Source organism: Oryctolagus cuniculus, chromosome 17 (assembly GCF_051225735.1).
Source record: "Oryctolagus cuniculus isolate XC-2025 breed Fujian yellow rabbit chromosome 17, ASM5122573v1, whole genome shotgun sequence".
In the NCBI taxonomy this organism is placed as follows: Eukaryota; Metazoa; Chordata; class Mammalia; order Lagomorpha; family Leporidae; genus Oryctolagus; species Oryctolagus cuniculus.
In genome coordinates, this window is record NC_142883.1 from 51,936,448 (window position 1) to 51,949,912 (window position 13,465).

Sequence of the window (13,465 nt, forward strand, 5' to 3'; positions counted from 1 at the left end):
AGCTGGGGGCCCCGGGCTCTCGGTCCCGGCGCGAGGGGCCGCCCGTGCGGGGTGGGGGCCGGCCTTCCCTTAGCGGGAGCTGGCACGGCGCCGGGACGGAGAGAGCAGGCTCCAGCCACCCCGGCCCGGAGGCATCCCCGGAATTCGGCTGCTCAGCACCCGCCCCCTCGGGAGTTCCCCACGGGAGCCACTGGGAGGAAACTGGGCGCTGGCCCGGGGGATGGCCGGGCCTCGCTCGTGTTAGCGAGCAGGAATGGCGAACTCCGGCCCCCGCCAGGTTTCCAGACGTGAGGCCGAGCACACCTGCGGGGCTGTCGCGGCCGCATCCGGGGCGACGCGCCTGAGTCACCCCACCCCCGCCCGAGGCCGCCCGCCCGGCGCGTCCGCCCCGTCCCTCCGGCCACTCTGGGCCCCCGCCTCCACCCCAGCGGCGCGAGCCGGGCGGGGGCGGGGGGCGGGGCGGGGGCGGGGCCGTCTCTTAAAGGGCCCTGGCCGCTGCCCTTAGGCCACTTCCTGGGGGCGGAGAGGACCTCGGCGGCCGCGGCGACAACCGGGAAAGGCAGCGGCGTCCGGGTCCTGAGGCTCGCGCCAGCCTCCATCAGCGCCCTCGGACACTCCCAGCTCAGACGGAGGATTGTCGCTTCCCAGCCGGTATAGGGCGGCTCGGCCATCCGCTCCCATCAGCGCCTCCGCCTCCATCCCCTGGGACCCGTGCCCTGAGCCAAGCCAGGCCTTCGACCGACCGGCCCCGGGGCCCTGCGTCGACTCGTCTACGGCGACATTGATCTGCCCAGGAACTCGGAAGCTGAACCCTCCGAAGAGTTGGCCCTGAGCTCGCCACTGTCACCTGCTGAGTGGGATTCCTGAAACCCATTGTCGGCATATCTCCCAAAACCGGATAAGCCTGCACTGAGAACTCCTTCCCCTCTCTGACTGCTCTCTGCTGTTAGCTGCTCTCCCAGCCTTTCAGGAATCTCTGTGCCTGAAGCCAGCCCTCCCTCAGGCCCCCACCCCATCTCACACAAGGTAGCCGGGGTGAACTCCTTGCCTTGCCTCCCGGGCCTCCAACCTAGCCTGAACCTCACCACCCAATTCTGCACACACCCAGGGAATTCGATCTTTCCTTCTCCTTCGGTGCCTCCTGTACCCCCAAAATTTCCCCTCCTCCTGTGCCCTCCCCGCCCCCCTCCTTTGGGGGCCCTGTGACCCTGAATGTGGGGGGAACGCTATACTCCACCACCCTGGAGACCCTGACCCGCTTCCCAGACTCCATGCTGGGGGCCATGTTTAGGGCGGACACGCCCATGCCCGCCAGCCTCAGCCCCCAAGGAGGGGGCCACTACTTCATCGACAGGGACGGCAAGGCCTTCCGACACATCCTCAACTTCCTGCGCCTGGGCCGCCTGGACCTGCCCCGTGGCTACGGAGAGACAGCTCTTCTCAGGGCAGAAGCCGACTTCTACCAGATCCGGCCCCTCTTGGATGCCCTGCGGGAGCTGGAGGCCTCTCGGGGGACCGCTGCGCCCACAGCCGCCCTGCTCCACGCAGACGTGGACGTCAGCCCGCGCCTGGTGCACTTCTCGGCCCGCAGGGGCCCGCACCACTACGAGCTGAGCTCCGTCCAGGTGGACACCTTCCGAGCCAACCTCTTCTGCACTGACCCCGAGTGTCTGGGGGCCTTGCGGGCCCGATTTGGCGTGGCTGCTGGGGACAGGGCAGAGGGGGGCCCTCATTTCCGTCTGGAGTGGGCCCCCCGCCCTGCGGAGCTCCCCGAAGCGGAGTATGGGAGACTGGGGCTACAGCCGCTGTGGACTGGGGGGCCGGGAGAGCGGCGGGAGGTGGTGGGCACGCCGAGCTTCCTGGAGGAGGTGCTGCGGGTGGCCCTGGAGCACAGCTTCCGCCTCGACTCCGTCTTCCCTGACCCCGAGGACCTGCTGAACTCGCGGTCCCTGCGCTTTGTCCGGCACTGAAGATGCTGCCATCAGCTTGATCGTGGGAAGGGAGGGAACGGGGCGGCCAAGGAGGTAACGGGGCTCCTGCACCTCGGGAGCTGGGAGAGTCGGGGTCCCGCTGCACCTGATGTGGGCGGGAATCGCGCCCACGGAGCATTCGCAGGGAGCACCGAGGCTATGGGCCAATGCTGATCTTGGGAGCACTCTCTTGGCTTCTTCTCGCCTGAGGCCTGGGGACTCCCAGCGTCTCCTGGGTGGAGCTCAGTACTCCTGGATCTGCCAAGGCGAGGCCTAGGGCTCCCTGCAGGAAGCTTAGGGCTGAGGCATAAGGTGGCACTTGGGATGGCCCTAACGTGGTCCCCTGGACCGTGGCTTCTCCTCCTGGGGCCAGGTAGGCCTGATCTGACCAATGAGAGGCCAGAACATTCTGGAATGTGGGAAGGGAGGTTCTTTGCTGTATCCCAGTCTGCCTACTGAGGGCGGCAGGAAGGGCATGCCCCACCCTCACTGGCGGAAGGGAGCTAGGAGAAGCCCCATTAGCGCTGGGGCTGGAGCCCCCTCTGGAATTCTGTTTCCAAGGATCCCACATTGATGGTGGGGCCGGCCGGGGGAAGAGGGCGGTGTCCTAGCCTGCCTCCGTGTGTGTTCGTGTCAGCCAGTGCGTGTCTGGCGTGTGGGTACCTGGCAGCTGATTCTGGTCTGTGTGATGGCCCGACCCACCTGTGGTCTCTGCAGGTCCAGGCCTGCCAGGGTTGCCCAGCCACTGCAGGGGCACAGGTGTGTCTGTGAGTAGACGGCGACTCCGTGGTTTAATCATAGGGTGTGTGTTTGTGTGTGTGTGTTTATGTGCCCACATCCCCACGTAGGCAGGAGGGGCCTGCTGGGGTTTGAGTCACTGGGATCTTCCTGGTGAGAGCTAGGAGAAGTCTCTGGGCTCGCTGGGCCTCTGAGGCCTGTGTGGAACTCCTGGTTGCTGAGGCAACCATGAGCCTGTTGCTAGGAGATAGCTGGGGAAGGCCCAAGGCTGCCCAGGGCAGGGAGGGAGAGTGGGGGAGGATATGGGGCTTGGGGGTCCTTGTGGACGGATGGGATACACATGCACAGCTTTGCTGGAGAAGTCACTCGTGATTTATCACCGGCCTTGATTTCAAAGAACAATAAATAAAATTGCTTTGTGAAGACTGCTGAAGCCAGGCTGAGGCTCTGGCTCCCCACTTCTGTCTCTGGCCATCTCCATGTCTTCTGGATTGCAGTTCCTTGTACCCAGCTTTATGCCAGCCAAGGATGGAGCACTAGCATTGCTCTGGAACATTCTAGAACCAGCAAGTGTGCTGAAACACTCCAGGCGAAGGGCTGGAACCCTGCATTCTGAGGCCTTCCCAGCCCAGGGGTGCCTGCCCCCACCCCCCACCCGGCAGGCGTCATGAGGAGCCTGGCACTAGCTGGGGTATTCCTGGCTGCCACCCAGGCCTGTATCTTCTGCCGCCTCCCGGACAGAGACTTGTCAGGCCGCCTGGCACGGCTCTGCAGCCAGATGGAGGCCCAGTGGAAGGAATGGGCCTCCCCAGATTTCTCCGCCTTTGCCCTGGGTAAGGCCTGACCCCAGAGCCAGCAACAGTCAGCCCCAACCCAAGGCGGGTAGCATGTGGCTTCTCAGCTGTGCCTCTCAGCCCTCTCTGGCTACCCCAGCCTCTCCCTCTGCGATCCCAGGGAAGTAGGAGGGGCTCCAGAACCCCCCCAGTGCCAGTGAGGGAGTCACTGGCCCTTGCCCACCTCCACAGATGAGGTGACCATGAACAAGGTCACAGAGAAGACTCACAGAGTCCTCAGGGTCATCGGTGAGGTCAAGGGGCTTGGGCTGAAACCCAGGAGGGGAAGGGGGGCTGGGGCTGGAGAGGTAGAGGAGGGGGGCTTGGGCAGGGAGGAGGGGCTGGGAGCTGGCAGGGTTGAGGCCCAGGGCAATATCGCTGCTCTCTGCCTCCTCAGAGATCAAAAGGTCTCTCTCTTCACTCCCACCCTATTGGCAATGGCTGCAGAAGACCCTGATCCCCCAGTACACCAGGGAAGGTACGGATGCCCACGGCTGGGCTGGGCGGCAAAGGGGTGCGCGGCTAGGCGGCTCATCCAGGCCACCCCTGCCTTATCTCATTGCAGCTCTCTGTGCTCCGGCCTGCCGTGAGTAGAAAGGGAGAGGGCTCTCCCGGGTAGCAGAGGAGAGACCGGTTGCTGGGGAGGAAGTCGGTAGGCAGCTGGAAGGGGAGAGGCCTGGGCCTCCCCTTCCCAGTGCTGCGCCCGCTGTCTCCTGCAGGGGGCAGCACCATCCTGTACAACTGCTCCACCTGCAGGAGTGCCGAGGTGTCCTGTTGGCCCCGAAAGCGCTGCTCTCCAGGTCTTTACTCCCCAGCCCCGCCCACCCTGCCCAGATCCCTGCGCCCCGGGGCTCCCCCTGCATCAGCGGGCATGGTCCCCAGGATCCGTGACGGGCTCCTGGGTTCTCTTTAGGAAGTCACGATCTTTGGGAAGCCAGGATTCTGCTCCTCTGCGTCTCCGGAGCTGCCCTGCTCCTGGGCGTTCTGAGCCTCCTGGTGGAGTGAGTTGTGGGGACGGGAGACGGCCTCCTGGCCTCCTACACTGCCCACTGCCTCCCATCGCCCATCCTCCTCACTGCCCCTCCCCCATCCTCTGCCCTCAGGTCCCGACACCTCCGAGCCGGCAGGTGACTGGTGAGATGCTGACAGCTGCCTCTAAGAGGGGCATACCCCACACCTCGACCAGCAGCCCTCCCTGGTCCCAGCCTTCCTGACCCCAAAATCTAGATGTCCCCACCATCCCGGCATCAGATGGCCTCCAGGAACCCAGACACCCGCAGCTGGAAAGTTCCATCCCCCCCTGGCCCTCCACCAATCAGACAGGGCAGCCAACCCTGCCAGGAAATTATCTACAGAAGGAAAGAATCCCCTGCACGCCACCACCACCCCTCCCACAGCCCTCGCTCTGTTCCCGGAAAGCGGGGGCTGGCCGCCCCAGAAGCGTCTCTGGGCCCTCTTGTGACTGACTGGGGATCTGGGAACGAGCGTTCTGGAAAACTCCCTCCCCCTGCAGCCAGACCACATCAGTGAGGCCGCTGGCATGCGCTCCCTCCATTGTGTCCCAGCGAGAAGCCTGGGCCTTCCTCCCGCTGGGCCCAACTAAACCTGCTGCTCCACCCCCTCCGTCATCTCCCGTCTGTCTGCGGCCAGCGAGGGCAGGGGGACACAGCGACAGCGACAGCGGCCTCTCGAAGCCCCTGGTTCTCAACAGGGGTGATGTTGCACTGCAGGGGATGGGGACAGTTCTGATGGGTTCAGCTGGGCGCAGGGGCTGTGCCACTGGCACCTAATGGGTAGAGACCAAGCATGCACCTCAGCGCCCCACTGTGCGCCGGCAAAGAGTGATCCTGTGCAAAATGCCGGTAGTGTGTGGTTCCTTCGCATTCAGGGGGTTTTGGTTTAGGGATGGGAGATGGGACGTGAAAAGTGAGATCTGTCGCCTGGGCCAAGTCCCAGCCCAAGCCCCTGGGTCAGAGAGGACCCCCGGTTCTCACCTAGCCCCGTGATTTTCAAACTAGGTCGCCGGCAGCTCCAGGGTGCATTGGAGGCTGCATGAGCCCCACCTGGAGATGTTCTGGAACCAGTGGCGACCTGGGGCCTTGGTTCCTGTAACCTGAAGAGAGGCTTAGAGCCGCTGCTCTGGGCAGGCATTCGGGGGACAGTGATTAAGCTGTTGCTTGGGACGCTTGCATCTCCCGGTCCGGCATCTTGGGAGGCAACAGAAGATGTGCTACCCCCACTGCCCCCCCACCCCGCCACGTGGGAGACCAGGTGGAGCTCCTGGCTCCCGCCTTCAGCCTGGCCCAGCCCTGCATGTTGTAGGCATTTGGGGAGTGAACCAGCGGATGGAAGATGTCTCCCTCTCTCCTTTCTCTCTCTCTCCCCCTCTCCCTTCCTCTTCCTCTCCCTCTCTCTCTGCCTTTCAAATAGATGAAAATAAATAAACATTTATAAAAGGAAGCAGAGTTCTAGGGGTGCTCCTGGGGCCCCAGGGAGGGGAGAGGAATCCCTACCCCTTTCACAAGAGGAAGAGGACCTTCCATCTAGTGTTATACATTCTAGTCCAATCCCTTCGTTTTACATACACACAATGAGACCCAGCGATCACAGGAGACCAGGAACTTGGAGTTGGCTTTGACAGGTGGTGAAGACACTGGTGTGGTGCCCACACTCACATTGCAGTGCCCGAGGTTGAGCCCAGCACCATTCCCCATTCCAGCCTCCTGCTAATGAACACCCTGGGAGGTGGAGGCCGCAGGCAATGGCTTCAATATGTGGGTCCCTGCCCCCAACACAGGAAACCTGGAGTGTGTTCCCAGCTCCCAGCTTTAGCCCAGCCCTGGCCATTACAGGCATTTGAGGAGGGAGCCATGGATAGAAGCTCCATTTGTCTGTATTTATCTCTGCCTCATAAATAATTTTTTTAAGAAAAAGATTTTGTTTGTTTGAAAGGTCGAGTTACAGAGGAAGGGAGAGGGGAATCTTCCATCTGCTGGGTCACTCCCCGAATATCGGCAACCATTGTCACTGGGCCAGGCTGAAGCCAGGACCCAGGAACTTCATCCTGGTCTCCCACGTGGATGGCATTGGCCCAAGCACCTGGGCCATCTTCTGCCGCTTTCCTAGGTGCATTAGCAGGGAATTGGATCAGAAGTGGAGCAGCCAGGACTGGAACCAGCACTCACATCACATGCTGGCTTCACAGGTGGAGGCTGAACCTGCCGTGCCACATGCTGGCCTCATTTTCCTAAAAAAGAAAAAAATGTACAATTTGTCCAAGGTCAAACAACTCCTTCATTCATTCACTTGACAATTACTTAGGGCATAGTTACCAGGTGCTAGGCAGCATGACTGCACAAGACAGGATGAGAGGGGCCGGCGTTGTGGTGCGATGGTTAAGTTACTGCTTGCAACGCCACATCTCACATCAGAGCTCTAGATCCCATCCCAGTTACTCCACTTCCAGTCCAGCTCCCTGCTAATGCACCTGGGAGAGCAGAAGTGGGAGACCCAGAGAGCTCCAGGCTCCTGGCTTTGGCCTGAACCAGCCCCTGCCATTGTGGCCATCTGGGGAATAAACCAGCAGGTGGAAGATTTCTCTGTGTGTGTATGTGTGTGTGTGTCTCATCTCTATAACTCTGCCTTTCAAATAAAATAAATATTTTGTAAAGATTGATTCATTTATCTGAGGTAGAGGGAGAGGGGGGAGGCAGAGAGAAAGAGAGGGAGCTCCTATCCACTAATTCACTCCCCAAATATCTGCTTGTCCAGGCCAAAGCCAGAAGTCTGGAACTCCACCCAGATCTCCCACGTGGGTGGCAGGAACTCAAATATCTTGACCATAATCTGCTGCCTTCCAGGCAGGAACCTGGATCAGAAGCATGGAACAGCAGGGCCTTAACCCAGGCACTCCCAATAGGAGACGTGGGGGTTTGGAGCAACAGCTGCATCCCCTGCACCTAACACCTGCCCACAGTCCCTCCATTCCCGGAGGGCCTCTGTGCTGCCTGTGGCCCTCCCAGGTGGGCCCTCAGGGACCACACTGGCCCTCCTAAAACTCCACACAGCTTGCGTCTTCTGTCCAGCATCACATGATGGTTAAGAATGTATAGGCTGAGGGGCTGGTGCTCTGGAATAGTGGGTAAAGCCGCCACCTGCAGTGCCGGCATCCCATATGGGTGCCAGTTCTAGTCCCGGCTGCTCCACTTCAGATCCAGCTCTCTGCTGTGGCCTGGGAAAGCAGTAGAAGATGGCCCAAGTCCTTGGGCCCCTGCACCTGCGTGGGAGACCTGGAAGAAGCTCCTGGCTCCTGTGCAGCTCCGGCCGTGTGGCCATCTGGGGAGTGAACCAGCAGATGGAAGACCTCTCTCTCTCTCCCTCCCTCTCTCTCTCCCTCCCTCCCCCCTTCTGCCTCTGTATCTCTGTAACTCTGCCTGTCAAATAAATAAATACATATTAAAAAAAAAAAAAAAAAGATGGCCAGCGCCATGGCTCACTTGGCTAATTCTCTGCCTGTGGTGCCAGCACCCCAGGTTCTAGTCCCGGATGGGGTGCTGGGTACTAGTCCTGGTTGCTCCTCTTCCAGTCCAGCTCTCTGCTGTGGCCCAGGAGGGCAGTGGAGGATGGCCCAAGTGCTTGGGTCCTTGTGTGGGCAGCCGCAGGCAGTCTCCCTTTTTCTTTACACTTAAACATATGGATGGGCCAGCACCGCGGCTCAATAGGTAATCCTCCGCCTGTGGCGCCGGCACACCGGGTTCTAGTCCGGGTCGGGGCGACGGATTCTGTCCCGGTTGCCCCTCTTCCAGGCCAGCTCTCTGCTGTGGCCAGGGAGTGCAGTGGAGGATGGCCCAAGTGCTTGGGCCCTGCATCCCATGGGCCCTGCACCCCATGGTCTCCCATGGGAGACCAGGAGAAGCACCTGGCTCCTGCCTTCAGATCAGCACGATGCGCTGGCCGCAGCACGCCAGCCACGGCGGCCATTGGAGGGTGAATCAATGGCAAAGGAAGACCTTTCTCTCTGTCTCTCTCTCACTGTCCACTCTGCCTGTTAAAAAAAAAAAATGAAGAACAGCCTCCTATATCTTATTACAGCACAGACAAAAGGCTAAGGAGGTTCCAGGAAGAGGCAGGACCTTCCTTATCTCACTGTTAGACTTCTCACAAGAGATGATGTAGATAATCAGTCACACCTGAAACCTGCATTTATCACCTAGGTGTTTTATTATACCCTTGTAATCAATGATTGATAACATTTTGCGATCTGTTAAGTGGAAGACCCTTTGTAACCCCAAAAGTCTTTTGGATATGTAAATCTTCTGTATACAACTGGTCATGTTTAAATACTACTGGACTTGTTGAATAAACAGCCTTGATCAGGATTTGTCTTGGCTCCATTCTTTGTGTCCTTGTCCCCGCATTCCCACTTGCTGTTTCAGGAAACCCCGTTCATTGTGCTGCAGGCAGGCACATCCCTGCACCCTCATGGGAGACCAGGAGGAAGCACCTGGCTCCTGGCTTCAGACCAGCACAGCGCCAGCTGTAGCAACCATTAGGTGAGTGAACCAACAGAAGGAAGACCTTTCTCTCTGTCTCTCTCACTGTCTATAACTCTCTGTCTCTCTCTCACACTGTCTAACTCTGCCTGTAAAAAAAAAAAAAAAAAAAAAAAAAAAGTGGGCTGACTGATTTTAGACCCTGTCTTTTTCTCCCCCTGGATCCTGGGCGAGATAATTAACCTCTCTGTACCTGTACCTGTTTCTTCATCTGTTTTTGTTTTGTAAAATTTATTTATTTGAGAGGTAGAGTTACAGAGAGAAGGAGAGACAAAGAGAGGGAGAGAGATCTTCCATCCACTGACTCACTCCACAAATGGCCACAATAGCCAGGGCTGGGCCAGGCCAAAGCCAGTTGCTAGGAGCTTCCTCGAGGTCTTCCACGTGGGTGCAGGGCCCCAAGCACTTGAGCCATCATCCTCTGCCTTCCCAGGTGCACAAGCAGGAAGCTGGATCAGAAGCGGAGCAGCTAGATGGGATGTGGATGTGTCAAGGGGCAGTTTAACCTGCTGCACACCACCCCTCCACCCCTCCTTATCTTTTTTTTTTTTCTTTTTTTTTTTTTTTTTTTTTTTTGACAGGCAGAGTGGACAGTGAGAGAGAGACAGAGAGAGAAAGGTCTTCCTTTGCCGTTGGTTCACCCTCCAATGGCCGCCGCTGCAGCCGGCGCACCGCGCTGATCCTGGCAGGAGCCAGGAGCCAGGTGCTTTTCCTGGTCTCCCATGGGGTGCAGGGCCCAAGCACCTGGGCCATCCTCCACTGCACTCCCTGGCCATAGCAGAGAGCTGGCCTGGAAGAGGGGCGACCGGGACAGAATCCGGCGCCCCAACCGGGACTAGAACCCGGTGTGCCGGCGCCGCAAGGTGGAGGATTAGCCTATTGAGCCACGGCGCCGGCTCCCTCCTTATCTTTTAAAAATTATTGTTTTTAAATATTTATTTATTTGAAAGAGCAATAGGAAGAGAGGGAGAGAGAGAGAGAGAGAGAGAGATGTTCCATCTGCTGGTTCACTCCCCAGGTGGCCATCACAGCCAGGTCTGAGGCAGGGTGGAGCCAGGAGCACCATCCTGGACTCTCCTGTGGGTGGCAGGGGCCCAAGTATTTGGACCATCCTCTGCGGCCTTCCCAGGCACATTAGCCAGAAGCGGAGCAGCCGGGATGCAAACCAGCACTGTGATGTGGGATGCTGGCATCACAAGCAGTGGCTTAACCTGCTAGGCCACAATGCCAGCCCCCCTGTTATTTTATCTGAGAGGCAGAGAGACACAGAAAGACAGACAGAGCTCCCCAGATATCTGCAGTGGCTAAGGTTGGGCCAGGGCTGGGCCAGGATCACAGGCCAGGTCTCCCACATGGGTGGCAACGGACTCAACTACTTAAAGATCAGGCTGTCCCCCAAGATCTGCATCAGCAAGAAGCTGGAGTTAGGCCGGCGCCGTGGCTCACTAGGCTAATCCTCCACCTAGCGGCGCCGGCACACCGGGTTCTAGTCCCGGTCGGGGCACTGGATTCTGTCCCGGTTGCCCCTCTTCCAGGCCAGCTCTCTGCTGTGGCCAGGGAGTGCAGTGGAGGATGGCCCAGGTGCTTGGGTCCTGCACCCCATGGGAGACCAGGAGAAGTACCTGGCTCCTGCCTTCGGATCAGCGCGGTGCGCTGGCTGCAGCGCGCCGGCCGTGGTGGCCATTGGAGGGTGAACCAACAGAAAAGGAAGACCTTTCTCTCTCTCTCTCTCTCTCTCTCACTGTCCACTCTGCCTGTCAAAAAAAAAAAAAAAAAAAAAAAAAAAAAGCTGGAGTTAGGAGCCAGAGCTGGGAACAGAACCCAGGTGCTCTGGTGTGGGTTGCGGGCCTCAGCCCCTGAGATAAACCCCGGTCCTGGACTGCCTTGTCACTCAGGGCGAGCTCAGACGCTAGCTCTTTCATGAATTCTTCCCTCCTCATGGTTCTGTTCAGTCCAGGAACAATATTCCCTCGTTTCTCCGCATCCCCACAGCCCTCTTACTTCTTCCTGTTGTGAGAGCTACTGCTTTTCATTCATTCGCCACGCGTGCGCTGAGAACCTGTGCTTCTGCCGGTGCTGGTATTGCAGGCAACTATGAGCCCATCGCAAGGAGCAGAGGCTACCTGGAGGTTCCTGCACTAACCCGGAAGTCCTGAACGACGCCAAGGCCGGCTCAGGTTGTGACAACCTCTGGCTCCGGGCAGAAACAGCTGACATTTTTGCTCTGGAGCAAAATATCTCAAATGTAGGCCTTTGGGAGCCTTAAAAATTGAGATCAATAAAATACAATCTCACAATCACAGGCCACTAGACACCCAGGGAATAATGCACCGTGAATGATTTAGATTTAGGTCTGTAAGGATACTACAAATTGGAATCTAAAAAGCAAAATAAAACTATGAATGAAATATTTAACAAAAAATGTAGAAAAAAAACCAGAAAGCAACAGGAGACTATAAAAAAAATGACAAGGAAAATTTGAGGAAAGGACCAAAAATATCCTTGGTTGAAAATATGAACTGAAAAATGTAATAGTTAGGGGTGAGCGCTATGCTGCTGGCATCACATATGGGCACGGGTTTGAGTCCCAGCTGCTCCACTTCCAATCCAGCTCTCTGCTGTGGCCTGGGAAAGCAGTGGAAGATGGCCCAAGTCCTTGGTCCCCTGCACCCATGTGGGAGACCTTGAAGAAGCTCCTGGCTTTGGCCCAGCTCCAGCTGTTGTGGTCAATTGGGGAGTGAACCAGCAGATGGAAGACCTCTCTATCTGTGTAACTCTGACTTTCAAATAAATAAATAAGTCTTTTATAACAAAAATTAAAAAAGAAAATCAATCAAGGGGCAAGCGCTGTGATGTAGTGTTCTAGTCCAGTCCAGCTCCCTGGTAGTACACCTGGGAAAGCAGCAGAAGATGGCCTGAGTGCTTGGGCCCTAGCACCCACGTGGGAGACCCAGAAGATGCTCCTGTCTGCTGGTTTCAGATCCGCTCAGTTCCAGCTGAGTGAATTAGCTGATGGAAGACCTCTCTCTCTCTCTCTCTCTCTCTCTCTCTCCCCCCCTCTCTCTGTAACTCTGTCTTTAATAAAATAAATAAATAAAAAGAAAGAAAAGCAGTCAAAAGAATAAAACAGTTCACAAAAAAAAGATGTGGATGGTAAATACGCACATGGAAAGATACTCGATATCATCAATCACTAAGTAATTTAATTAATGTAAGCTAAAAACACAATGAAATGTAACTACATACCTGCTATAAAAAAGTCTTGGGGCTGGCACTGTGGCACAGCAGGCTAAGCTGCCACCTTTGATGCTTACATCCCATATGGGCACCCATTCATGTCCTGGCTGCTCCACTTCTGACCCAGCTCCCTGCTAAAGGCCTAGGGAAAGCAGGAAAAGATGCCCAAGTACATGGGCCCTGCAGCCAGGTCGAGACACAGGAGTAGCTCCTGACTCCTGGCTTCAGCCTGGCCCAGCCCCAACTGTTGTGGCCATTTGGGGAGTGAACTAGTAGAAGGAAGAGCTCGTTCTCTCTCTCTCTCTCTCTCTCTCTCTCTCTCTCTCTCTCCCCCATCACTTTACCTTTCAAAAAAATTCTTAAAGCATTATGTTGAGTGAAAGAAACTGAAAAAGTAATAAGAATTACTTGAATCCATTTACAAGAAGGTCAAGAAAAGAGAAAAATGGTCTGAGGGTTTTAGAACTCAGAATTATAGGGGCTGGCTTCGTGGCACAGTGGGTTCAGCTGCCTGCTGCATGGGCTCCAGTCCCAGCTGCCCCACTTCAATCCAAGTATGTGGGCCCCTGCCACCCACACGGGAGACCCAGCCTCCTGTCTTCATCCTGGCCATGTGGGCATCGAACCAGCAGGTGCAAGACCTCTGTCTCTACCTCTCTACGTCATTCTTTCTTGCAAAGAAATACATCTTTTTTTAAAAACCAGAATTATAGTTGCCTCTGGGAGATACAACCGACTGCAAATGGGGCCGAAGGAACTTTCTGAGATCATGTGAATGTTCCGGATCTACCTGCCTTAAAGGATGTACGCTTTTGTTGCAATTCATTGAGCTGTGCGGCTAAGTGTGTGCCTGTCAGTGAATACAAAAGTTATCAGCCTAGAAATCTCTGTAATGTTCATCCAACAAGAAAACACAAAACAAAAACACTTCAGTGAATGGCTTCACCAGCACACTGGACCACCCAGGGGAGAACTGGGGAGCTGGAAGACAGATCTGCAGGGATGACCTGGACGGTAGCGCCGACACACAGAGAAGGGAAGACATGGAGAGAAGCTGGAAGACATGGAAGACAAAGTGAAAGGGCCTCGCACACTTCTGATCGGAGTCCACAAGGCAAGAACAGAAGAAGGAGAA

At 56.9% G+C, this 13,465-nt stretch overlaps 2 protein-coding genes across 2 annotated transcripts; both read left to right on the forward strand.

The window, feature by feature from the left end:
• The first annotated feature begins 467 nt into the window (after nt 1–467).
• Nucleotides 468–3,131, forward strand: KCTD11 (potassium channel tetramerization domain containing 11). Its single transcript, XM_008270790.5, has one exon. It carries the CDS (start codon nt 1,272–1,274, stop codon nt 1,968–1,970), a length of 699 nt encoding a protein of 232 aa, XP_008269012.2. The 5' UTR covers nt 468–1,271; the 3' UTR covers nt 1,971–3,131.
• A 114-nt stretch (nt 3,132–3,245) lies between these two features.
• On the forward strand, nt 3,246–4,680 carry TMEM95 (transmembrane protein 95). The gene is made up of 6 exons (XM_089318324.1): nt 3,246–3,541; nt 3,734–3,790; nt 3,939–4,019; nt 4,107–4,127; nt 4,237–4,341; nt 4,455–4,680. The coding sequence occupies exons 1-6, from the start codon at nt 3,376–3,378 to the stop codon at nt 4,544–4,546; spliced, it is 522 nt and encodes a 173-aa protein (XP_089174450.1). The 5' UTR covers nt 3,246–3,375; the 3' UTR covers nt 4,547–4,680.
• Nucleotides 4,681–13,465: the final 8,785 nt, after the last annotated feature.